The sequence below is a fragment of the Ctenopharyngodon idella genome, chromosome 8 (genome assembly GCF_019924925.1).
Source record: "Ctenopharyngodon idella isolate HZGC_01 chromosome 8, HZGC01, whole genome shotgun sequence".
NCBI lineage: Eukaryota > Metazoa > Chordata > Actinopteri > Cypriniformes > Xenocyprididae > Ctenopharyngodon > Ctenopharyngodon idella.
Genome location: NC_067227.1, coordinates 20992647 through 21019508, shown reverse-complemented (window position 1 = coordinate 21019508; position 26862 = coordinate 20992647). Strand labels below are relative to the sequence as shown.

The 26862-nt window shown below is 37.9% G+C and overlaps 1 protein-coding gene and 2 long non-coding RNA genes across 9 annotated transcripts in view; 1 reads left to right on the top strand and 2 right to left on the bottom strand.

The window, feature by feature from the left end:
- Positions 1–24045, bottom strand: part of LOC127518174 (tumor necrosis factor receptor superfamily member 14-like) — a 35302-nt gene extending 11257 nt beyond the window's left edge. Inside the window, exons 1-9 of one of the 4 annotated variants that reach the window (XM_051904561.1) lie at positions 23876–24045; positions 23486–23568; positions 21532–21890; positions 21084–21209; positions 20740–20895; positions 20494–20581; positions 20233–20414; positions 19845–20002; positions 19072–19653 (exon numbers count right to left, since the gene is read on the bottom strand). In XM_051904561.1, coding sequence (XP_051760521.1) covers positions 19986–20002; positions 20233–20414; positions 20494–20581; positions 20740–20895; positions 21084–21209; positions 21532–21658 — 696 coding nt within the window. In that variant the 5' untranslated portion in view covers positions 21659–21890; positions 23486–23568; positions 23876–24045 and the 3' untranslated portion in view covers positions 19072–19653; positions 19845–19985. The other 3 variants (XM_051904563.1, XM_051904560.1, XM_051904559.1) reach the window with 3 other exon arrangements.
- Positions 3–26862, top strand: LOC127518182 (uncharacterized). Of its 4 annotated transcripts, none has more exons than XR_007931477.1 (3): positions 6–257; positions 1373–1760; positions 1912–2105. It is a non-coding gene; the product is annotated as an uncharacterized LOC127518182 (long non-coding RNA). The 4 variants fall into 4 exon arrangements; XR_007931476.1 differs by lacking the exons at positions 6–257; positions 1373–1760; positions 1912–2105 and adding exons at positions 24776–25030; positions 26130–26517; positions 26669–26862; XR_007931478.1 differs by lacking the exons at positions 1373–1760; positions 1912–2105 and adding an exon at positions 26130–26862 and having other exon boundaries at positions 3–257.
- LOC127518187 (uncharacterized) lies at positions 16917–18051 on the bottom strand. The gene is made up of 2 exons (XR_007931488.1): positions 17740–18051; positions 16917–17665 (listed from the first exon to the last, which is right to left on the bottom strand). It is a non-coding gene; the product is annotated as an uncharacterized LOC127518187 (long non-coding RNA).

Genomic DNA, 26862 nt, shown 5'->3' with positions numbered 1-26862 from the left:
ACCTGTATGATATTATACTGGACCAGCGCCGTTTGGGATGATTGTTTCATCTGCGGGCGCCATCTTAGAGATTGTATATTATAGGGAGATGAGAGGGTCTGTATCAGAGCCGTTGAAAAACAGTTGCGACATAGACTTCCATAGGAACTTTGGAATACGGAAGTAAAGCGTGTAGTGGAGCAGCCGATAGTTCCAAACACTGATAGTTCCAGCGCTGAACCCCATTCATTTTCAGTGATTCCGAAGTTCACTCGCTGGTAAGTTGATTAAATTTCTGCATTTTTGACTTTTGAACGCATTACCTGACCTCTCATGAATCTAGTCAATAGTTGTATTTTATGTAACCAGCTTTAGTTAATGTTTATTGGAAGATAATAACGTTAGTTAGACTCTAATTGCAGCTAGCTTAAGTGACCAACACTTCACTAACTTTAGCTACCATAACCTGAAGTCAGTTGGGCTACATTTACCTTTACATTTGCAAGTTCGTTGACATACAACGTTTATCTTCAGTTATTAGATTTGTTGTTAAAGTTATCAACACTTAGTTGCCAGATCATTAAAGTACCAGAGAATAACACAGTAAGAAGGTTGAATACACTTAGTGGCCACTATATTAGGTACACATTATACGATCTAATGTAATTCAATACAACAGCTCTGCTATGAATTCTACTTTAATGAAGTTTATAATCAGCCAGAAATGTGTAAATTCAATATTGAGGTCATAGTAAAAGGTGATGTTGCACTACACTGTATTCAGAGGGGTTTCTTATTTTTTGCCCACCTTACATACCCACCTTTACATACATGATGTGGTCAGAATATTAAACACATCTGGATATAAAGCAAGTACAACCCCCCCCACAAGCTATGACCTCAGTGCTAAATCATGTAATTGAATTTACACCTCTATGACAGCATTAAAAAAATCCTGAACATTATAGAAGCATAAAAGCAGAATTTTATGGCTGAGCTTTATATATATATATATATATATATATATATATATATATATATATAAATAATTTCCCTTATTTGCATCATTTGTTGGATGAGCAAAATAATCACCCAGCTTTTTCCATAATGTTATTGTGTGGAATAATAAAAATTTGGATAACAATAGCGGTTTGTATATAGATATATATTTTTTTCTCATTTAATTTTAAAATCTGTACTGGAGAACAGAGCCAAAATAACAGAAATCATGACAAATGTCCAAATAGTTATGGACCTAACTGTAGGTGTGTGCTCTCACTTCTGTAGTGTCAATCTCATGAAAATGTTTGGGAAACATAGGCTTTTGATGTGTATTTAATCTGTCCTTCAATGTATAAACCTTAACACTGTTTCCTTTCTTTACAACTCCCAGTTCTCTCCAGCAGCAAGAGGCTTGACTCGACTCAAGACCCGGTCTCCTCTGCGTTTTTGTTGTGTTTTGGTCGATCGGATCACAAGTGGACGAGGGAGACACATACACGTTTACACCTGGTGTTTTAATCGTCTCTTTTGTCAACTTTCAACCACTTCTGTCCTGATTTCTTCGAGCAGAGGGTCTACTGGAGGGTAAACGTATGTTGTTGTTTTTTTTGGTTTTTTTCAGATCTTTCAATCTAAAGAACAAAAAAAGCTTGAGCAGTTTACATATGAACACGCCCAGAGATGACAGGAAATCATACTGAGAGCATCAGTGTTCTTTTTACCCTGACAGCCACAAGACCAGTCGAACACTGTGAGTGTGTGTGTTAGAAATCAGAATGGTGAGAGAACATTGTGCTTGGTACATTTTTCATCTTCAAATCAAACTTGGGTCTTCAGCTGACAAAATTTAAACCCTGTCTGGCTTGAGTTTGAATGCTTTTGTTATCATTGTACGGATAAGCATTTGACTGATTCTCGATTCACCACCAGGTCTCCAGATCAGCTGCGCTGGAAGAATGTAATGGCTATTGTGAACACTTGTATTCCTATTCTGGCCTGCTTTCTGCCATCTTACTCTCTCTGTAGGTAGTCGAATGAGTTTCTTTGAAGACAGAACATTCAAGGAAAACTTGCCTACCCTCTCCCTGTATATAATATATAATTAAATGTTTTGTTGAATGCAATTGGTTGCCTTGGCTATTTTATTTTTTACTGTTGACCAAACTTCTTTCTTGACTTAAACTAAGCAGCTTCATTCATTGATATTAACTTGTTGTGCATGTTTATGTGATTGTATCTTAACATAACACAACATTAGGATGTTAGTAATTATGAGCATAGAAGCACGAGAAAATATATACAGTACATACTGTGAATGTATTATATCTTATGGGAGCAGTCCCTCTTCCCTCCAAAATTAAACACACACACACAAAATAAATTAAAAGTTTTAAGACTATGTATGTATTCATACATATATACTGTTTGTAATACATACAGTAATATGTGTATATATATCAGGACACACAAATACATGCATATGATACAGTATGTATGTATAAACTGTTTGTAATAAATACTATATTTTATTTATATATATATATATATATATATATATATATATATATATATATATACACAGTGCTGCTTGAAAGTTTGTGAACCTCTTGCAGAATCTCTGAAAATGTGAATAATTTTAACAAAATAAGAGGTCATACAATATGCATTAGTAATGTCCTGAGTAAGATATTTTACATAAAAAAAATGTTTACATATGGTCCACAAGACAAAAAATAGCTGAATTTATAAAAACAAACCGCTCAAAAGTTTGTGAACCATTGATTCTTAATCCTGTGTGGTTACCTGAATGATCTGCTGTTTTTTTGTTGTGGTGTCGTCCACTTGTGGTGGTTGTTCATGAGTCCCTTGTTTGTTCTAAACAGTTAAACTGCCCAATATTCTTCAGAAAAATCAGGTCCCAAAAATTCTTCAGATTTCCAGCATCTTTTGCATATTTGAACCCTTTCCAGCATTGATTATGATTTTGAGATCCATCTTTTCACACTGAGAACAACTGAGGGACTCAAACACAACTATTAAAAAAGGTTCAAACATTCACTGATGCTCCAGAAGGAAACACGATGCATTAAGAGTCAGGGGTTGAAAACTTTTTGCATTTGAAGATCAATGAATATTGTATTTAATTTGACTTCTGGTAAGCACAAGTGGTTCACAAACTTTCAAGCAGCACTATATATATATATATATATATACAGTTTATATGTATATATTACAAACAGTTTATATGTATAGATAGATACATACTGTATCGTATGCATGTATTTATGTCCTGATGAATGGTTTAGCCTATGTTTAGGGAATGATGAAGGGGTACATTAGCCATACTGAAATGAAAAATGAATCCCGTTAACAGTAATGTTAATGTTATGGATCGTATTTAGGAACATAGTTAATTACACTGTTAACGATAATGCCATCTCTCCATCACTCTCCAGATAGAATACACTACTGTAAGTGTAGTCAACGTGGTAATCGATGAACATTATGCGTTAATATAACTCCTGCAAATATAGTCGTTGCTGTAAATGTATTTTACGTTATGGGAGCAGCCCCTCTTCCTTCCGGTTAAACACAAAAACTGATTAATGCTGTATTTCCGCCACTCCCAAGAAAACAAAATGCTATTATATGTATCTAATGTAAGTGTCAACATAATAATAACATTATGCGTCAATATTTACGGATAATTGCTGCAAATATAGCTGCTGCTGTCTGTCCCGCTTAAAACCATTCAAACTGGTTGACAGCGCGGATTTGTTTGGAACTATTGAGAGCTACACGAACCATGTGACAGCGTGGCGGCGAGATCAAAGAGTGTCGCAACTCTCATATTTAACGGCTCTGGTAACGGCTAATTTAATCACGTGCGGCACCTCTCAGCCTATCGTGTAATGGCAGTGACATCAGTCGCAACATTCCCTAGTCTGCCTTCTCTTAAAAAAATATGCATTTTTATCAAGCTAAAATCTACATATAGTTCCCAACGAAAGTATTGTTTAGTGTAAAACATGCTGAAGATTAGCAAACAGGCTGTGGATTAATTAAATGATTAGCCATTTCTCCACAAAAGCTGTTTAATCAGCATAGTGAAGCCTCTCATCCATTGACATCCATTCAAAAAACAGCCTCTGGTCTCCTTCCCTGCGTACCGCCAGAGGCGGAGCATTAGCATTAGCCGTTACGCTTTTTTGGCTAAAGGTTGCAGGCTTGCCTTCCAGTGTCTTTGGCCATCTCCTGGCGAGACGCGGGAATTCATTCAGCACGCGACTCTCACAGCGCATTATGGGTGTTCTCTAGCCGTTGAGCGTCGGTTGTACACTCGTTATTGCAGTGCATTGTGGGATTGAATGAGTGCACTGAACATCGTCCACTATGGTTTCGAACACCACTACAAATGGCTGTCCCCTCAAATGGACTACTTGCACAACTACTTCTGCGTTCTGCTTAATACGGCTCAAGCGTTTCCGGCCAGCGTTCAGCGCACTTATGCCGCGTTCCAGGCAACCCGTAACCCGTGTTTTTTCAACCTTCTACCCATGAAAGTATACTTGAACAGCAGTCAAACCCGTGACTTCCCACACGTGAACTCGTACTAGATTGATGTACTCCCAGTTCCGCGCTCTGACGTCACATAGCCCGCGAAACAACAATGGCAGCCCCTACGGATGCGGTGTTTATGCAGGTGCACGGTAAAATAAAAGGTATAACAGCTTTTCTTGCCTTATGCGCCGTTTTTCCTCCTCCGTTTCCCTCAAATAAGCAAGGAGTAAGCACCTTTGGCGATAGAAATAATTGTAAATAAGCATAAGCCCCGTTATGGTCCGCCATGCTGGTTTGTTTACACTCAGGCAGTTTGGCGTGACTTGCCTGGAACGCTACAAAGTCGTGAGTCTTGTTTTGAAGTCGTGACTTACAGGCTCAAAAACCTGCCTGGAACGCAGCATTATATACAGAGAGCTTCTCGTGAAAATGCAGATTACTACATTTTAGGGCTGCCAAATGTTTTTTAAAAAATTAATAATGCAATAACATTAATTATCTTCAACATGCTGAAATGTTTATTAATATATTTCCCTTCCAAATGTGCATTCTGAATAATAAATAAATATATTTCCCCACTAACTTACCGCCGTCAAGTGCTCGTCTTCTCATTAGCAGTGTTTTTCTCTTAGTCATCGTTTTTCATACCTGTTAAATTTACATTAAAATGAAATTAAACGAGCCGAAGAGCATACAAGACACACACAAACAAACCAAGCTGACGGTTAAACAGCAGTATAACCTTTCATATAATAGTTATAATTAATCAAATACTTATGAAGGCGAACCATGGTTTTACTATAGTAAGAGTGGAGTAACTATGGTTAATTTTCGTGCGAGCAGTATTGCTTGCGTTGGTGCTCTTTTATTCCAGTGTTTGAAATAGTTGAATGAATGTGAAAACTGCCTTAACGATGTTAAATATTTAATTAATCTTAAAGAATAATGCAATGACAGAGCAACTACTTTGAATATTAGGATTTTTGGCATAAATGTGTGAATTATATACAAATGATTGTCAGTGAAAAAATGGCACAGAATAGTGACTAAAATTAAATTATAATATTATGTTCATTCTGATCTTATTCATCGCGTCTCACACTGCAGCGTCGCGATCACTAGTAGAGCGCTGACACCCTGTGGTGAAATAATCACGGTTTATCTTGGATTAAAACTTAAAGTTACGTTGAGTTTGGAAAGATCTGTATACGGTAATCATCAGAATATATCTTCTCTTGTCTCTGAATATGTCTGGAATTTAAAATTATCCCGAGGACTCTCATTTTAAGAGGCGTTTTAGTTAACAGCGCATTGAAAATAGATATAACCGGAAACAACTGAGCCGTAATATATCAAACCGGATGTGCGTCATGAGGCTCAGTGCAAGTAGTCCATAGTGCCCTATTTAAGGGTATAGGGCAGGGGTACTCAATAGGCGGACTCCGGTCCGTTTCCGGACCCAGACACGGTTAAATCTGGACCGACGCCAAAACCAACATGCTATTTTAATCATAATCCAAATGAGTTTTCAGTGCAGTGCACAATTTTGATTCCGCGCTATATATCTTTGAGGCTTCTACTCGGTTTGGCTGCTTCATCTATGTCCGATCACATCAGCTGCAACCGCATCGCTATAACAACGTCACTCACTCAAGTCAGTCAGATGTATCCACCGGTCACGTGCTCTGGACCAGGCAGATAAACAGGCAGTCTCATCGTTTGCGAGCAGTGGAAATATTGGTAACCGTTCTTTTTTTTTTTTTTTTGCTGTCTAAAAGTGAAAATGAAACTTGTCAACTATCTGAGAGCATCCTCTGCTCTGCAACATCGTTTGTTGCGCTCATTTCTAATAGAGGTGAATGCAACATTTGATGATTTGCTCCTTCACAACCACGTCCGGTGGCTTAGTAAAGGCAAGGTACTGGAGCGGTTTTGGGCACTGCGGAAAGAGCTGGAGACATTTCTGTTGGATCAGAAGAGTGCAAAAGCCAAACCGTTTGTGGATTTCATGAAGAATGAAGAGGAAATGGAAATTGTTGCTTTTCTAACTGACATTACTTCCCATCTCAATGACCTTAATATGAAGCTCCAGGGCAAAAACAGCACAGTGTGTGGCCTCATGTCAGCTATCCGTGCTTTTCAGAGGAAGCTGGAGGTTTTCAAATGTGACTTACAGCAGGACCTGCTTCACTTCCCAAGACTTTTGGATCAGACTGCAGGAAAACATCACCATCACAATTATGCTGAATTCCTGGACAAGCTGATCAAACATTTCCAAAGTCGCTTTAAAGATTTCCCTCTGGGAAAACAAGTCTTGCTGTGCATTGAAAATCCATTTCTTGTCAAAAATATTGCAGAATTCTCAACTGAAGCCACGAAAGTCTTCCAATGGGCCAGTGCTGCTTCTCTGCAAACAGAGCTAATTGAGCTCCAAGAAAACCTAGCACTGCAGGAATCTCACTGTGACCCTGTCACCTTCTGGACGAAGATGGTCACTGCAGCAGGTGTTCCTCTCCTGCAGAAGATGGCCCTTCAAATTCTCACAATGTTTCCCTCAACATACTGCTGTGAATCTGCCTTTTCAACCATGAACATGGTGAAAAACGCATACCTTAGCACACTCACCAATGAACACTTACATCAGTGCCTCCGCCTGGCCCTCACACCTTTTATGCCCAAGTTTAAACAACTGGTGGCACAAAGAAGGTGTCACCTTTCACACTAAAAGGCCTACCATGTCGTTTTTTTGTGTATAGTTCGAAAGTTCTGGGGATTGCCTCTGTTTTTTTTGTTGGAGTTCTCTATTTGGAATTTGACCATCACTTTTCTGGACCTCGGACTGAATGGAAATTTGGTAAGTGGACCTTTCAAGTTTATATTTGAGTACCCCTGGTATAGGGGACTATTTCGGACACAGCCATTGATACATCACTTCACAGGAAGTAGAGAGGTAAAATCACCCAACTGTCATTGCGCACCGCGTCACCAGTCAGAACTACGATGGAGCAGAGCCGTTGAAAGAGTTTTTAAACGGCTCTGCGATGGAGGAATTTACGTATGCGTTTTGAGTATTCATACATTTTGTTATTCTTATACAAACGAAAGTATGAATGGTTATGGCGATGAGTGTTATATTTGCATATTTTATTGTATGAATAGGCATGACAAAGTAAAGGTGTTGAAAAGCAGCTGAGGCTCTGTCATTTTTTATTTTACTTTATGTACCTCAGGAGTGTTTACTATGTGGCTGTGCGTGGAAAAGAAAGTGCACGAGACGAGACCCAAACCATGGATTAAGAATACATTTATACAGTTAACCAAATGAGACTATTTTCATATGGCATGACAGTTACAGCTTCAAATCTAGTAAGACTCTTGAGAAACCAGCAGCTGGACATGTTCTTCAGACTTGCGTGTGTGGATGGGCGAAAGTAACATCAACCCATGGTCTTAAGTACATCAAGGACAGAAGAAATGCCTGAAAACCACCAACGCAGGGCCCCGCATTGACCGGATTCTGTCAAAAAGAAGGTTAAATCAGTCAGGTGAAACTCAGCGGCAGGAAGAAACCCACAGTCCGCAGAGAATCAGCACCCCAGGGAATGAGGAGGAAGCGTCAGGCAGAACTACCAGTCCAAGACAACAACCAGCCCACCGCAAAAAAGAAAACATGCAAGGACGTAAGCCGTTGGTGAAATGGCCAAAGTCTAATAGCAAGGAGCGGGAAACCATCAATACAGACTTAAGCCTTATCCTAAGTAGCGTCAAAGGATCAGCCGAGAAGAAGCTGGAGAAGATGGGCGACCTTATCTACAGTTACGGAGAGGAGAAATGTGGAGTGAAGGAGCAAGGTAGAAAAAAAGACATGCTTCCCGCCCCCATGTCCCGTCGGCTGCAAGAAATCCAACAACTTGTGAAAGAGAGGCGACGGCTAAGAAAGTTGTGGAGAAAGGCGACAGCAGAAGAAAGGGGAGGCATTAACTTCCTTCAAGAGGACCTAAAGCACAGGCTCTCAAAATTCCGCCGAGCAGAAAGCCTACGGATGCGCCGGAAGAAGAAAGAAAAAGTCAGAATTGATTTCTACAAAGACCCTTTTAAATTTGTGAGAGGCATATTCACAAAGGAGAAGAGTGGATCCCTGAAAACATCAAAAGACCAGGTAGAAGAGTATCTGAGAACCATCTATACTGATGAGAAAAAAGATGAACCGATCGTTGTCCCCACTGACATCCCTCCAATATCACCACCACAACATCAGAGATCAGCCCTCCCAAGCTGAGCGAGGTGAAGCAGGCAGTAAAAAAGACAAAATCAGCATCTGCACCAGGCCCTAACAGCGTACTGTATAGTGTCTGTAAGAATGCTCCAGATGTTTTGAAAATCCTGTGGAAAAACATGAAAGTGGCGTGGGACAAGCAAATTATCCCAAAAGCCTGGCGAAGAGCGAGAGGGGTGTTCTGAACATTGAAGGTAAGATCTTTTTCAGTGTGTTGACACAACGACTGACACGGTATTTAAAACAAAACCACTTAATTGATACATCAATCCAAAAGGTTGGCATTGCAGGCTTTTCGGGATGCCTTGACCATATGGCATCATATGGCATCAAATCCAGACTGCAAAGAAAGAAGGGAAAGATCTCCATGTCTTGTTCCTCGATCTGGCCAATGCCTATGGTTCAATCCCTCAGTCATTTCTGTGGGTTGCCTTTGATTTCTTCCAAGTGCCGACTACAATCACAAATCTAGTGAAACACTACTTCCAGGATCTACAGTTTTGCATTACAACGTCAGGCTTCACCACAAGTTGGCAACCGCTGGAGGTGGGCATCATGGCGGGGTGCACCATCTCCCCATTAGCCTTCACAATGGCAATGGAGATCATTATTAGAGCCTTGAAATGGGTCGTGGGAGGAGAACGGCTACAATGTAATCAGAGATTACCACCAATTCAAGCCTATATGGATGATCTAACAACATTCACAACAACGGTCCCCTGCACCAAGAGACTGCTGGAAAACTTCATCAAAATATAACGTGGGCGAGGATGAAGTTAAAGCCCAGTAAGTGCCGAAGCATCTCCATCGTGAAAGGCCAAGTTACAGACCAAAGATTTCATGTCGGCGGAACACCTGTCCCAACTGTCTCAGAAATGCCAGTAAAGAGCTTGGGGAGATGGTATAATGCGAAGCTCAAAGATACCAAGCAGTTTAAACAACTAAAAAATGATACCAGCATGTACATGGAGCGCATCAACAAGACATTGTTGCCAGGAAAACTCAAGTTGTGGTGCTTTCAGTTTGGCATACTCCCAAGACTCTCATGGCCTTTAACTGTGTATGAGATCACCATCACCAAGGTTGAAAAGTTGGAACGGCTGATAAGCATACAGCTGAAGCAGTGGCTTGGAATTCCATGTTGTTTAAGTTCTGTCGGACTTTATGGGCATGGCAAGTTGGAATTACCAATCACAGGGCTCGTGGAAGAGTTCAAATGCACCAAAGCAAGGCTCGTCATGACCCTAACTGAATCAGAGGACGCAGTTATTCGAACAACGGCCCCCTGGGTGGAAGTGGAAGTGGAATCCATCAGAAGCTGTTCAGAGTGCAAAGTCTGCGCTTCAATTCAGAGATGTGGTTGGACAAGTACAGCATGGGAGGGCAGGGTTCGGACTCATCCCAAAAACTCCTCTGTGGCACAAAGCAACTTCAGTACAGAAGAGACAGCTAGTGGTAGAAGAAGTCAGGAGACAGGAGGAGGGAGAGCGACATGCCAAAGCCGTCTCAATGGCCAAGCAGGGGAGATGGACCAACTGGGAGGGCCTGGAGAAGAAAAAGCTCAGCTGGCGTGACATCTGGCAGATGGTGGGAGCGCAGCTGAGTTTTGTCATCAGAGCCACATACGACCTGCTACCCTCCCCCCAAAATCTGAAAGAGTGGTATGGAGAAGATCCCGCCTGTTCCCTGTGTCAGGTACCTGCATCCCTAAGGCACATTCTATCAGGGTGTACTACAAGTCTCAACCAAGGGCGCTACACTTGGCGGCATAACCAAGTACTCAGAGAGCTGGCATCAATACTGGAACAGAAGCGAACCACCATAAACAACCTCCCACAAACATTGGCAGGACAGGACAAATTCACAAATTTCGTACCAGCTGGCCAACATCAAGAGCACCATACAACACTTAAGGATGCAAGCATCCTGCTGCCAGCAACAGATTGGAAATTAGAAGTGGACCTTGACAAGAAGCTTGTGTTTCCCCCAGAAATAGTGGCTACAACACTCCGGCCAGACATGGTCCTGTGGTCTCCAACAACAAAGCAGGCATATGTTGTGGAATTAACAGTACCATGGGAAGATGGGGTTGAAGAGGCTTATGAGAGGAAAAAGAACAAATATTCCGACCTGGCAGCTGAAGCATCCCAGAATGGCTGGAAGACCAGCATCTTCCCAGTAAAGGTGGGATGCAGGGGATTTGTTGCAACATCTACCACCAGTTTGTTGAGGAAAACAGGGGTGAAGGGTCGCTCTTTCCAACAGGCCATCAAGTCCATGTCAAGTGCTGCCGAAAAAAGCAGTAACTGGCTCTGGATCAAGTGTAAGGACCCTATCTGGGCAGCTAGGTAGAGAGGGGGTGTACCTGGGACGCTGGGTACACCGTTGAGCCTTCTGGAGACGTTGTGGGCTTCAATCAACGAAACGTCGATGAAGCAGGGTGCCCACCTGATGACCCCAATGAAATACCTTACCCCCTTTGTTTTTTGTTTTTTTTTGTTTTTTTTTCTCACCACTCCATACTGACTGCTACTATCAAGAGTTTCCTACTAAAGGGATTGAAACATCTAGTTCTATTAGCTTTACTACCAAGAGTCAATTTTAAATTCTAAAGTAAATTATAATATCTATTTATTTATGTTATATCATAATCTGCACGACACCGTCATTGACTTTCTTTGATGACGTTTGCAGGGTGTTCCAAATGAGTGATTATTGTCAGCGAAGTCCACTTCAATTGATATACCATGCTCAGGGAGTAGGGAGCAGTAAACATTGTGTAGGGACCCTGTCGAATGGAACGCAGCTCATGTTAACTGGGGACACGCGCGAGCACACAGTTTTACCTGTATTTCTAGCAGATGTTAGACAGTGACAGATTCGTCACATGCAATATTCCACGGATCATAGATTTAAAAATGTATGTTTCACTAGTTGTATACATAATAAAGTGCCTCGATTGCGCAGTGTTCGTTCCTGCGTTTTTGGAGCAGTTTTAAGGAAGTTTATCATGCTCTCATGTCACGCTCACAAACCACGCCCACGTTAACATGGGACAGTAGTTTCAATGAATGTCAAACTTGTCAACGAAATTAAGTAAAGTATAAGTATTTATTTTCAACATTAGTGTATCATATTGTGTCTGTAGTGTGCTGCCATGTTTTAGTTAAATCATTAAGTTAAAATTAGCAGTTGGCTATACTAAAGCAAACATTACAAAGTCCTTTATGTTATTTACAAGTCTTGTTAATTGATCTGTAGTTTACTATTGTTCATAATCAAATTATTTCTTTTCTGAGTGATTACATATATATGAAGAAGAAAAAACAAACAAACAAACAGATATTTTGGCTTGAGTTTGTTCTAAGTAATTTTACTGATTTTGTTGATTTTATATTCTGAGATCTCTTGCTTAGGTTACAAGTACAACCAACCTCTGTATTCTCTTCCCTTGACATAAAGCAACTTCATTCTGGATTCATGACTGATCTAAACTCAACATTTTGCATTGGCTTAGGAATTATAAAAACATATTGTTTCAAATAATGAGTTTTATTTTTTTCAGAACAGATCTCCGTTTAGAACAATTCTGAATTTAATACAGAAGTTTCTTAGAATCATATAATCTATTAAAATAACTGAATTTAATGCTTATAGTAATAGTGTGTATGTATTGTACATTCAGTTAGGTGCTTGAATTTAATTGTTACTCTGTTATTCTTTAAACATTGAAGAGCACTTTGTCCTCAGTAAATTCTCTGAGTTCATGACTCCTGCTTTTCATTTTACACACTACATACTGGTCTCTCATCAGACTACTTGTGAAGCCTACCTGATAGTAGAAAACGTGATGAGCAGTGCAAGATTCAAAGCCACACTCTTTAATATGAGTGATGAACACAGGTAGGTTCCCCCAACCCCCTATGTATGTCACATGTATGGCATGTTTACATTTTTAAGGTGACAAAGTGTTTTAACAGTTAAAAATGAACCATGCTGTAAATATCTTTCTTAATGTCTCACAGGTTCTTTTTCCAGTTTCCATACTGTATTTTGTATGAAAGTCCTGTAACAACCAGTCATTTGGCAACCACAGGTTTTTCATGACTAACATAAGCAGGACATATTATACTGTGATGATGAATTGTTACATATTTTGGCTAATTCCAAAAGACAATATACATCACTAAACTCATAATCATTTGGCACCTCACACAAATACAAATATACGCTCCCAAGCAATTAGAATAGGAAAAGCTTTTTGTTTACTTTATTGCAGACTTCATTAACCGAAAAAATGACACACTATCTGTCAGTTTTATAAATAAAATTTAACAAGTGTGGACCTCTTCATATGTAGGCTAATATAACTTATATTATAGGTACTGACCTCGCTAATATTTGGATTCAGCCTTTGTGAAGGTTTTAGATGACCCCAACACCTGTGAGGACTTCAGATGATACCAACTCTGAATCAACATGCAAAATTATCCTTATATTATAATCATTATGGCCACAATATGCAATCATTGCCTGAACATTTTTCTGCTTAACTGAATGATGTTAACTAACCATACATTTCTGCCATATGGACATTATATTGACAGTCATTTCTGACATAACACATTTCTCTTCATAGTAATGTACACATGCATTTTATGTAATGCTGCTTTGAAGCTGTATTGTTAAAAGTGTTTTTTTTTGTGTGTGATTTTTGCTTTAACACCTGTTAACTATGCATACGTTTGTTGATCATTCCCTTAAATAAATACTCTGGATAAATTTACTGCATCCTGTCTGTGTGCCACTAATTCGAAATGATATGCATAATGTATAGCTATTGCTTGTTTATCTCTCTTGACGACTCTTTAGGAACATTTATGGAGTATGCTTTATAGCTCCTTCTTTAGCAATATTAAAAAAAAATGCTTGACGTCATTTTTAAACCACAGAAATATTGCTGCTCAAATTAAGAGGCAAATAAAGCAATATTTAAAAAAAAACAAAAAAAAAAACAAGCGCTTTAAAGAAACGTAAATAGCTACTTCATATAGTGCACAAAATTGTCGTCAGAAACGAATTCCATTGAAACGAATAGAGACAGAGCGACACGCGTCATAATCTGAAAACCACGCCCACCGGGGAGGAAAACGATCCAACAGTCCCCATTGACTTTATACAGGTGCTGGTCATATAATTAGAATATCGTGAAAAAGTTCATTTTTTTATTGTAAATTATTTTAAAAAATGAAACTTTCATATATTCTAGATTCCCTACATGTAAAGTAAAACATTTCAAAAGTTTTTTTTTAAATTTTGATGATTAGAGCGTACAGCTCATGAAAGTCCAAAATCCAGTATTTTAAAATATTAGAATATTTCCTAAGATCAATCAAAAAATGGATTTGCAAAACAGAAAAGTTCAAGTTCTTTAAAGTATGTTCTTTTGTGCACTCAATACTTGATCGGCAGGACATATTACAGCAAATGACTTGCTCCTAGCACAAATTACTGCATCAGTGAAGTGTGGCATGGAAGTGATCAGCCTGTGGCACTGCTGAGGCACTATTGAGCCTTCAGATCATCTGTATATTGTTGGATCGACTGTTTCTCATCTTTCTCTTGAAAATATCCCATAGATTCAGGTCAGGCATATTGGCTGGCCAATAAAGCACAGTAATATCATGGTCAGCAAACCACTTGGAAGTGGTTTTTGCACTGTGGGCAGGTGCTAAAGTCCTGCTGGAAAAGGAAATCAGCATCTCCATAAAGCTTGTCAGCAGATGGAAGCATAAAGTGCTTCAAAATCTCCTGGAAGATGGCTGCATTGACTTTGCACTTGATAAAACAATGGACCAACACCAGCAGACGTCACGCCCCCCCCCAAATCATTATTGACTTCAGAAACTTCACACTAGACTTCAAGCAGCTTGGATTCTGTGCCTCTCCAGTCTTCCTTCAGACTCTGGGACCATGATTTCAACATGAAATGCAAAATTTACTTTTATCTGAAAAGAGGACTTTTGACCACTGTTCACTGTCCAGTTCTTTTTCTCCTTAGCCCAGGTAAGATGCTTCTGATGTTGACTCTGGTTCAGAAGTGGCTTGGTAGTCCTTTTCCTGAAGATGTCTGAGTGTGGTGACTCTTGATGCGCTGACTCCGGCTTCATTCTACTCATGGTGAAGCTCTCTCAAGTGTTTGAATCGGCTTTACTTGACAGTATTCTCAAGCTTGCGGTCATCCCTGTTGCTTGTGCACCTTTGCCTACCCAATTTCTTCCTTCCAGTCAACTTTGCATTTAATATGCTTTGATACATCACTCTGTAAACAGCCACCCCATTCAGTAATGACCTTCTGTGACTTACTCTCTTTGTGGAGGGTGTCAATGATTGTCTCCTGGACCATTGCCAAGTCAGCAGTCTTACCCATTAGTGTGGTTTCAAAAAACAAAAGATACCCGGAATTTATACTGTAGGGATGGTCATTTAATGAAACTCAAATGTAAATATTCTAATATTTTGAGATACTGGATTTTGGACTTTCATTAGCTGTACGCTCTAATCAACAAATTTACAAAAAAAAACTTTTGAAATGTTTTACTTTACATGTAGGGAATCTAGAATATATGAAAGTTTCATTTTTTTAAATAATTTACAATAAAAAAAAAAAAGAACTTTTTCATGATATTCTAATTATATGACCAGCACCTGTATAGCGTGAGGCTGTCTCTTTGTCATTTCTGGCTTAAAACAAAAAATAGAACAATGTCTAAAAGCTACTATGTGACAAGGTGTACAGCAAACAAGCCAAAAAACCAAGAACTAAGTTTTTATAAGCTGTCGACCACAAAATACGAATGTTTAAGGACACAGGCAGTGAGACAGAGCACAACTATAAGAAATGCATTGGAGGGGAACGTATTCGGCCCCGGTGGGCGTGGTTTTCAGATTATACTAAATGCGCTCTGTCTCTATGTAAACAAAATAATCTGGGCGTGCTCTGTGAGACCTGACATGAAAACGCATTAAAACTTCCATTAACAGCGACAGGGGAAACATCAAAGTCCAATAATGATACAAACATTCACAAATAATGTGGAAAGCCTTTAAATCTGCTCCGTGGAAAATTCCCTGTGACGAATCAGGCGCTGTCCAACATTTCCTAGAAAGTCAGGTAAAACTATCTGCGTGCACGCGCATATCCGCAGTTAACATGATTCCCAGTTGATCCATAACACACGTTACCATTATTATTTCGATTAACTGAGCAATCTAATTTAAAAACTGCTCTTGGAAAAGAGATCCGAGCTTGTGTCTTGATACATAAGTAGACAAATACATGATTGGGTGTCACGGTGATTGCATGTTAATTGCAAATGTAAACAGGACCTTTTTATGCAACATTATCCTAAATTTGTTCACGTCATATGTGACATTAATGTTGTATCCACAGCAGAGCAGAGTTATTTTAATTTAGATGTTCTAGTTAATTTACTAGTTAAATCTCGTCAAAGATCTGACCCATACCTTCTTGTCAATGATAGAAGCTTCTCTGATCCTACAAATGACAGATCAATGTTCAAAACTTAAAGTTCACTCAATTATTGTCGTTCAGCACTTATAGCCTAGATACACAACAGTCATTGAATGCAATGAAATACATTCCTAGCAAAGATGAAGTAGGCTGTAGCCTACTATAAAATCTTGAATACATTTTTGCCATGAATGATCACACGAGAGGGAATCGAGTATGGTTGTTTATTAACAAACTGTTCTTTTATCAGGATTTGCAACAGCATGGCAAGATAAGCTTAAGGTTATATGCATAAGCATATAGCCCCATCTAGTGGTAACAAGTAGAGGCATCAACTTGTTTTCAAGACTGTTTATAATTTTTTTTTTTAAGTCAGTAAAATGTAGATTGGTCTAATTTAATACCAGAAAGTAAGCCTGATTGCCTAACTGTCTTGGCTAACTTAGTTGGTCATATGCTACTAGTTCTTAAAAGAAAATTTAAGATCCACGTGTAACTAGTCCACTCTTACTTCCAACAAGGGTGACCAAAAAAACAAATATAATCAGGGAGAAGAAAACTTCATAAATCACAAAAAAGATCATTTATTTATACAAATGAAGCAATGAATACAACAAGATACATGTGACAAAAGTTCCTTCCCCCCGCAAAAAAAAAGATATTACTAACCAGCCAACCCTCTCTGGATCCCAACACAAACCAGCTTCCTTACACAGAACGATTTGAAAGAAAGAATAAAGTAAAATACATAAACTCCAAAAATCATATTAAATAAATACAACACTCAAAAAAAAAAAAAACACTCAAATAATTACACTGCAAACATAAACCTCATGCAAAAGAATAGTTCATGTGTTGTAGAGCATCAATCTGATTTAGGGAATATAAAGGTTGGCTGGCAACACGAGGCTGGGAAGTGATACAAACAAAGAGAAAAAGATAAAAAAAAAAAAAATACAAAAAAAACCCCGCTAGCCAGTCCAGTTCATACAAGAATCATAAACTTTAATTGCGCTGGAGGCATACAGCGCGCACACGCAAGGACGGGCTAGCGAGAAAAAAAAACAAAAAAAAAACCTAGGAGGAACAGCGATCAACTAAACCTAATATGAATATAAACAAAAACACAATTAACAATACTGCACCTAATCACATTTTTCTTTAATATCATTAAAAATAATAAAATCAAACCACTTAAATATTATAAATACCCTCTCTGATTACCTGCAACACAGCCACGAACCACGGACTAATATCCGAGATCAAACGAGGACGGGCGTGACCAGCAGCTGCTAAATCCATGATGTTTACACCTACATTAAAAACATCACACCCTTTAGTAAAACACCACTTTGTAGAAATAAACATAGATATTCATTTAGCCTACCTATTCCCCCAAACAGTGTCCATACATAAACCAACACGGAAGCGGTACCAGGCAGCACAATGTTTACATCTGCATTTAAAACATAGCGCCCCGATTTAATAAAGCAAGGCTTTGTGAACATAAAACAAAGTTAAGATCCACTTAGCCTACCTACTCATTCAGACCATATCCGTGCACAAACACCACTACGAGGCAACACGCTTCCACACAAAAGATCGGACCCCATCTCCAGGTACCCTTCTAGGTGCCTGCTTAAAAACCCACCAATTACCTACTTGGCCACGCCCTTTAATAGTCGTAATCACCTCGCCGGCTACACACGCAACATCCATATTGGCATGAATATGCCTGGAAAATTAAAATACAATATTTTATAATACCAGAAACGTCGGAATCCCACTCGGAGTGGGTCAAGTAGGACCTGGTTGCATTTGGTGCCGTGACCTGGATAGGAGTGTGGTTTAGGGGGGGGGGGGGGGGGGGGGGTGAGTGGAAACCTCACTCCCCATGGCCTCAAAAGGCATGCTAGCAGCTGCGGTTTTTAGCACCCTTGTTTGTGCGCCCCTCTCCCACCCGGTTCGTATCCTGCTCGGAGCGGGCTGAGGAGGAGTGGTTACGCTAGCACCATAGGTTATTCGCTCATATTTGCTCTGCACTATCTGAATGCCTGCAATCAATCAGGCAAAACAGCTAAGACCATTTGTCATATTACACATGAATTGTTTTGAAAATGTGAACAGTTTGTTTATGATTAACACTGAAACTTTATTACCTTTTTGAAATAATCCATTAAACATGTTGCGATTTGAGGAGTGTGCACTAATATTTTCTGTTCCATTCTTTTGTGCGTTTTCTCAATGTCACGCTTACAACAGGGGAAACTCATGAATATTCAAGCATGCACCACCCAATGGAAACCAATATCTCAGGAACTGAATATATTGTAACACCAGCCGCCAGTCAGAAAAAAGGCACCAAAACATTCTGATGTGAAAAACAACACTATGAATCATGTTAATTTGCTGTTAACAAGTGACAACATTTGAAATTATGTATGTTTTACATAAAATAGAAATAATATACTAACGTTGTTGGAGTTACTAGTAAATCCTTTCTCTTTTGTCCAACTAACTTCTACAAAAAAAAATTACAGTGGCGACCATGTATTTTCCCATAATCCTTTGCTGTTTACAGTAATATACTATATACACATTTTATACATAATAGTCTACATTTGTTCAGAGATATGTGTCCACATTTGTTTACTAAAATCAGACAAGGAGGAGTTTGTTAGCAGATAGCAGATATGATATAGATATAGAATGCCAAATGTGAAAAGAAAAAAAAACTTTTATTCAAATTCAAATCACTAATATCAATTGCAAATACAATCGGAATGAACTGATGTAGAATACAGACATTGCTTTTGAAAAGTTGTATATATATGATAACTAAAATGCTGAAAAGGTAACGAAAACACAAACGCACAAATTGTAAGTAAGCATTGATTTTGTGATTTAAAAAGAGGCTACTTTAATATAATGCTAAATTAATACATAAGTTATCAAAAAAATTAATTGTGCAAAAGTAATTGAACATAGTTTCTGTTAAAAGATGTTTCATGTTTTATCACAGTTTTGTAATATTCCTCATGTTCATATTGTTGCTAAATATTACTTTCTTTTTTTAAGCTGGGAGCACAGCAGTTCATAAGCAGAGCCACCACTGGTCAAATGGGGGCTTCAGTTTGTTTTAAGGACTGTTAGTGGCTTTAGCTGCTGGACTTCAGGCATGATAAATACTTTAGAGAATGTGGAGACAATTCTGAGTAGTCTGGAAACTGCAGTCATTCACATTTTGTAAGGACTTGTTCTTCCATTCCGAATGTCTCATAATTTATCCTGCCATCAACAACTGAAAACACAGTGAAGGACAGCATTACTTTTCAGCTTGCACAAGCACAAAACATGTTTTCTTACACAGTCATAGAAAACACAAAAAAATATTATTGCGTAACTCACAATTAAAATCTATTATTATGTCACTGAAGTTTCTCATCATGAGCTGATTAACTGTGTTGTATGTCTATGATTTACTATTCTTACCTTTTGTACTGGCTTTTTCATTTAAATAATTTCCTGTTTTCTTTTAACAAAAAACAAATAAACATACATTTAGTTATTTAAAACACAGTAAAAGATATTTGCTTTATTTTTTCTCTCTTTAATGTGAAAAAAGATAAACTTTCAATATACCTGTATTCCTGTATGAACAGAAGACAAAATTATTAGTAATTTAATCAATATTATATTCCTCACTGCATCACCATATTTTTTCCTAATTATAGCAAATATATAGTGTATATGAATGATTGTCACAATGTATTAGTTACAGTATCAGTTATACTGTAGGCCTATATTATTTAAATTGGTTGCACAGAAAAGTCAATTATAAAACAATTAGATCTCATAAAAATATTCTGAACAAACTTACCTGAATGTTTAGAATGTTTCTTCTTTCGAATATGTATAATTGTAAAAACTACTGTAAATATTATTATTAAAGTAACTATAACACTAAAAATAATGACTGCTAAAGCAGTAGGGGAATTTCCACATTCACTGTCAGATGATTTTGTTCCTGGATTTGTTTCAGTAAGTCCCAATGCTTCACATCTGTGAATGATATCCAGAATCAGATGTGTTGAAAAATGATGACCAACAGCACATACCAACAACATAAGTGAACACTCACTTTGTGTGTGGTAAACAGGATGAAAAAGAGCCGTTTGAATACGTGTCACCTTTACAATCAGCACATACTGTATCTGTGGAGCCAGTTCCTGTAAAGACAATGGACATATAGTTGACACTACATAAAAAGTAACTACTGTGTTTACAAAAACACTCTGTTTCCTTAACTGGAACTAATGCTGCACAGATAACAATAAACAGCATTTTATTCACTGTCCATGTATATTTATATACTTTTATTTTTTACCCGCTTGTTTGATATATTGTCCAGGGCTGCATTCAGAATGTTGCACAGCGAATCTACAGCTGCCTTTATTTTGTTCAGTGCAGTAGAATCCTTCCAGCGGCCCACAAACAGTATCTGACGACTGAGTACATGCTTTATTCACTCTTAACCCTCGGCCTACGATAGAAACAAGTCAGCAGAAACCATATTGCATAAGTTAATGTTATAGGAACAGTTACCCATGCTAGCTTGCATCTCTTCAGATGCTAAATCACCTGCATTAAAAGATCAAGCAGATTCAAATGATTCAAATATATATATATAATTTTTTTAATTATTAGATGAACAAATAAAGGGTGAAACACCTTCATCACACACAGTACAAGTAAAGCATTCAGTGTAGCTACTGGGTTCATCAATGTGAGTGAATTCAGGGCATGGAACGCAAGTTGTGCTGGTGTCATCTGTGCAGTGCCAAACAACACGATTTCCTGAAAAACAGCACATAAAATTTGTTATTTAATTTCAAAACAAATCCCTTTAGCAATGTGATGCAATTTGCATTGTCAATGTATACTGACTTTCAAATTAAGTATATTAATTTTTTTATTTTATTTATTGCTTTTATGAAGAAAAAAAAAATCATTAATGCACAATAAAGCAGATTATCATCACTATTGAAGTAATATATTTAACAAACTTAAAGTAAAAAAAAAGAAACAACACATTGATAAAGAATATAGATTGAAAAATAAAAACAAATTGTGTAAAACATGTAAACTATATGGTATAACTTTTTATTAGCAGTCTTACCAGGAGCACACATCGGGCAGCATTGCCCCTCTATCTCATATTCAGCATGAGCACATCCACAAAAGCAAAATTCATAGTTAAGTGGAAAAATAATAGTAATGAGAACAGTAATCCTTAAAGTGAACATGTCACATAAATCTCAGTGGAGTTTAGTCAGTTAATGTGAGCATTGAGGAAACATTTCCTCATTCTTCACATTATCTGTGCCATTAGTTGTATGGTCTGATGGGTGCCTTAACAGCTAACAGTATTTTTGTTGAAAACCGAGAGACAAGACGACGGTAGTTCAAAAATCAGATCTTGTGCAGGTTGTATTTCCACAAGCATCTTGTACACATATCCATTCTTTGGCAAACCAACTGAAAAAGAAAGAAAAACAGTAAAGAATCAGCTCACTGTAAACTTTCTTGCATATATTATTGGGGTGTCTCTTCAAATAAAGGCACTTTTGTCTTGTGAATATTTAATAATAATAATTTGTTACATTTATATATCGCTTTTCTCTGTACTCAAAGTGCTTTATATATGGAATGGGTAATCTCCTCAAGCACTAATGTGCAGCATCCACCTGGATGATGCGACGGCAGCCATATTGTGTCAGAACGCCCACCACACACCAGCTTATTGGAGGAGAGGTGATGGAGTGATGAAGCCAATCAGTATATATAGTAAATAGATTCTCTGAAAACACTTTTCACACTCTCATTAGTTTACCTTTTTGTCTACTATGGACCTGCATCAAATTCTGTCATTTTTAACATTTCACAAAAATTTTCACCACAGTGTCATTTCCACTAAATATATATAATAGCATTTTGTGATGAAAATGATGGTTGCAAAATTTACATTTTTTTTTAACATTTTTGGGAATTTATTTGGCTATACAGTGTAAATCCTATAAATGCAAAGGGAGAGCAGTCAAAAATAGCTACATGCTTTTTAACATAATAAATACTGATATGGAATAAATAATTAATATTTTATTATCATGGATTTTCATATTGAAAGTCTGAATCAAATAAATCACAAAACCATTAAAAATATCTGTAGGGGAGACCAGGGATGGTTGTAACATTTTTGACATTTCTGTCTGTATCTTGGAGTTCTTTTAAGCCAGTGCATTCAAAACTAGTTACAAGCGTCAGCTATTAAATGACATGGCTATCTAAATGTGTGGTTTAGTTTAAGACATGGGGAGTGAAATTTTACAATTCACCCCATAGTCTGGGCTAGTTGTAACAGACTCTGGGGTGAGATGTAACATTATGATATCCACCGGGGTGAGATGTAACATTATGAAATAAGGATTATAACAAAAAAAAAAAAAAACAGTTTTTTTAAAGCTTTTTATTCAACTCAGACTTTTCTACATAATTGGTGTGTGCGTGTGTGTGTGTAACAAAAATGAATAAAATGAGCGAATGCTCATTTTACATCCCTCAATTTGTCTTTCTCTTCCAAGACTTAGGCCAGGAGTGTCCAGTCCTGCCCCTGGAGGGCCACCATCCTGCAGTTCAGCAACAACCCCAAATAAACACACTTGAACCAGCTAATCAAGGTCTGCTAGAGATACTAGAAACTTACAGTCAGGTGTGTTGAGGCAAGTTGGAGCTAAACTTTGCAGGACAGTGGCCCTCCAGGACCAAGTTTGGACACCCCTGACCTAGGCAATTAAAAAAAAAAAAAAAAAAGGAGGAGCATAAATACAAAAATTTACTTGGCGTAGGCTGTAACATGTTTCATTGATGTAACAACTAACCCAGAGTCTTGTAGCCATGAACTAGCTCACCTTACAGCTAACAGCCAAAACATTGGCACTAACAACTTGCATGAAAAATATCTACACAGACACAAAATAAACAAAATTTAACTTTGATGAGTTTAACTACAAAACAGAAATTGCCATAAGAAAAATAAATGAAGTAAAAAAAATAAATAAAAAAAAGTTACTTACATCAAAATTAGTTTTTCTCCTCTAAAATCTGCTGTGTCTGCCACAGGGCTCTACTTTCCCACATGTGGAATTGTAGCTTGTTCCTGATAAGAGAAACTGAAAGTGTAACTAACCCGTAAATACTTTCACGTTGGTCAACTTAGCTACTTTAGTCAAAATGTTTAGGAAATTTAGAAATAACACATATCGGGTCAAAGCGACTATAATAAAAGATAAAGGAAGCCATTTATATAAATTAGTCAGTTGTCGAATGCCTTTAAAATAAGGACAACAAAGGCCTGTATTTTTTTGTGCCGTGATTTTTTTAGTAGGATAAGCTACAGTTTAACGTGTCGGGACTCGGGTCAGCAGCAAGTTTTCCTTTTTAATAAATGACTAAAAACTACTTACCAGCTGATAGGCTATGGAGTAATTGCAAGTCTATTTCTTTCACAAATCACTGGTCACAGATTAGCTACTGGTTGCTCATTTTCTGAATAAAGCGTTCTTTCAGTTTTGGACTGATGTGGCGTCAGTCACGCGGCTCACACCCAAAAAAAAAAAAAAAAAAAGACACGAATATTTCACTTGAAGGCGTTCTTTGTTTCGACGTAATTTGTGAGCGAATGAAATTAACAAAACAAATTTCTGAATTAGTTTATTGTTGTTAATCAGTAAATCAAAACAATGAAGTTGATATCACGCAATTTCGGATTCATTGTCTTGTAATGGAACAAAAATGAGGGGAATCACTGGTGCATTTAAATACTGAATAGATGCAGTAAGCAAGCAAACTAGCACTGGATCATGCAGCTCAGTAAACAGATTGCTGTGTAATCGACACCTGTAATTGCGGTGTTATGGATCAACTGGGGATCATAGGTGCGTTCCATTCGACCGTAAGTGGACTGCGAAGTGGACTTCACATGGTATTTCTCCTTAAGTGAGATTCCAATCCGAAGGGAGCGAACATGTTAAGTGCGAAGGGCACTGCGAACGGCATAGGGAATAAAGGGAACATCTGCTGTGTTCCAAATCGCCCCCTACACCCTCATTCTCTATTCCCTACATTACTCCACTAATATAGTCCACTGAAGAAGTGAATGAAACGAGTTAGTGAATTCGGACACTGAGTACACCGGAAGGGCTGCCGATTTCGCATAGTTTGTGCTTGCTGTTTAATAATCATTTGAAATGTAGCAAACTGGCAGCTCCAGTAGTAATAAATATTTATGTTAAACTCTGCCATGAAAACTAGCATGTACAAACCTTAATTAAACGATTTAATGATCAATAAAAAGAAAATTATACCTGTATGATATTATACTGGACCAGCGCCGTTTGGGATGATTGTTTCATCTGCGGGCGCCATCTTAGAGATTGTATATTATAGGGAGATGAGAGGGTCTGTATCAGAGCCGTTGAAAAACAGTTGCGACATAGACTTCCATAGGAACTTTGGAATACGGAAGTAAAGCGTGTAGTGGAGCAGCCGATAGTTCCAAACACTGATAGTTCCAGCGCTGAACCCCATTCATTTTCAGTGATTCCGAAGTTCACTCGCTGGTAAGTTGATTAAATTTCTGCATTTTTGACTTTTGAACGCATTACCTGACCTCTCATGAATCTAGTCAATAGTTGTATTTTATGTAACCAGCTTTAGTTAATGTTTATTGGAAGATAATAACGTTAGTTAGACTCTAATTGCAGCTAGCTTAAGTGACCAACACTTCACTAACTTTAGCTACCATAACCTGAAGTCAGTTGGGCTACATTTACCTTTACATTTGCAAGTTCGTTGACATACAACGTTTATCTTCAGTTATTAGATTTGTTGTTAAAGTTATCAACACTTAGTTGCCAGATCATTAAAGTACCAGAGAATAACACAGTAAGAAGGTTGAATACACTTAGTGGCCACTATATTAGGTACACATTATACGATCTAATGTAATTCAATACAACAGCTCTGCTATGAATTCTACTTTAATGAAGTTTATAATCAGCCAGAAATGTGTAAATTCAATATTGAGGTCATAGTAAAAGGTGATGTTGCACTACACTGTATTCAGAGGGGTTTCTTATTTTTTGCCCACCTTACATACCCACCTTTACATACATGATGTGGTCAGAATATTAAACACATCTGGATATAAAGCAAGTACAACCCCCCCCCCACAAGCTATGACCTCAGTGCTAAATCATGTAATTGAATTTACACCTCTATGACAGCATTAAAAAAATCCTGAACATTATAGAAGCATAAAAGCAGAATTTTATGGCTGAGCTTTATATATATATATATATATATATATAAATAATTTCCCTTATTTGCATCATTTGTTGGATGAGCAAAATAATCACCCAGCTTTTTCCATAATGTTATTGTGTGGAATAATAAAAATTTGGATAACAATAGCGGTTTGTATATAGATATATATTTTTTTCTCATTTAATTTTAAAATCTGTACTGGAGAACAGAGCCAAAATAACAGAAATCATGACAAATGTCCAAATAGTTATGGACCTAACTGTAGGTGTGTGCTCTCACTTCTGTAGTGTCAATCTCATGAAAATGTTTGGGAAACATAGGCTTTTGATGTGTATTTAATCTGTCCTTCAATGTATAAACCTTAACACTGTTTCCTTTCTTTACAACTCCCAGTTCTCTCCAGCAGCAAGAGGCTTGACTCGACTCAAGACCCGGTCTCCTCTGCGTTTTTGTTGTGTTTTGGTCGATCGGATCACAAGTGGACGAGGGAGACACATACACGTTTACACCTGGTGTTTTAATCGTCTCTTTTGTCAACTTTCAACCACTTCTGTCCTGATTTCTTCGAGCAGAGGGTCTACTGGAGGGTAAACGTATGTTGTTGTTTTTTTTGTTTTTTTTCAGATCTTTCAATCTAAAGAACAAAAAAAGCTTGAGCAGTTTACATATGAACACGCCCAGAGATGACAGGAAATCATACTGAGAGCATCAGTGTTCTTTTTACCCTGACAGCCACAAGACCAGTCGAACACTGTGAGTGTGTGTGTTAGAAATCAGAATGGTGAGAGAACATTGTGCTTGGTACATTTTTCATCTTCAAATCAAACTTGGGTCTTCAGCTGACAAAATTTAAACCCTGTCTGGCTTGAGTTTGAATGCTTTTGTTATCATTGTACGGATAAGCATTTGACTGATTCTCGATTCACCACCAGGTCTCCAGATCAGCTGCGCTGGAAGAATGTAATGGCTATTGTGAACACTTGTATTCCTATTCTGGCCTGCTTTCTGCCATCTTACTCTCTCTGTAGGTAGTCGAATGAGTTTCTTTGAAGACAGAACATTCAAGGAAAACTTGCCTACCCTCTCCCTGTATATAATATATAATTAAATGTTTTGTTGAATGCAA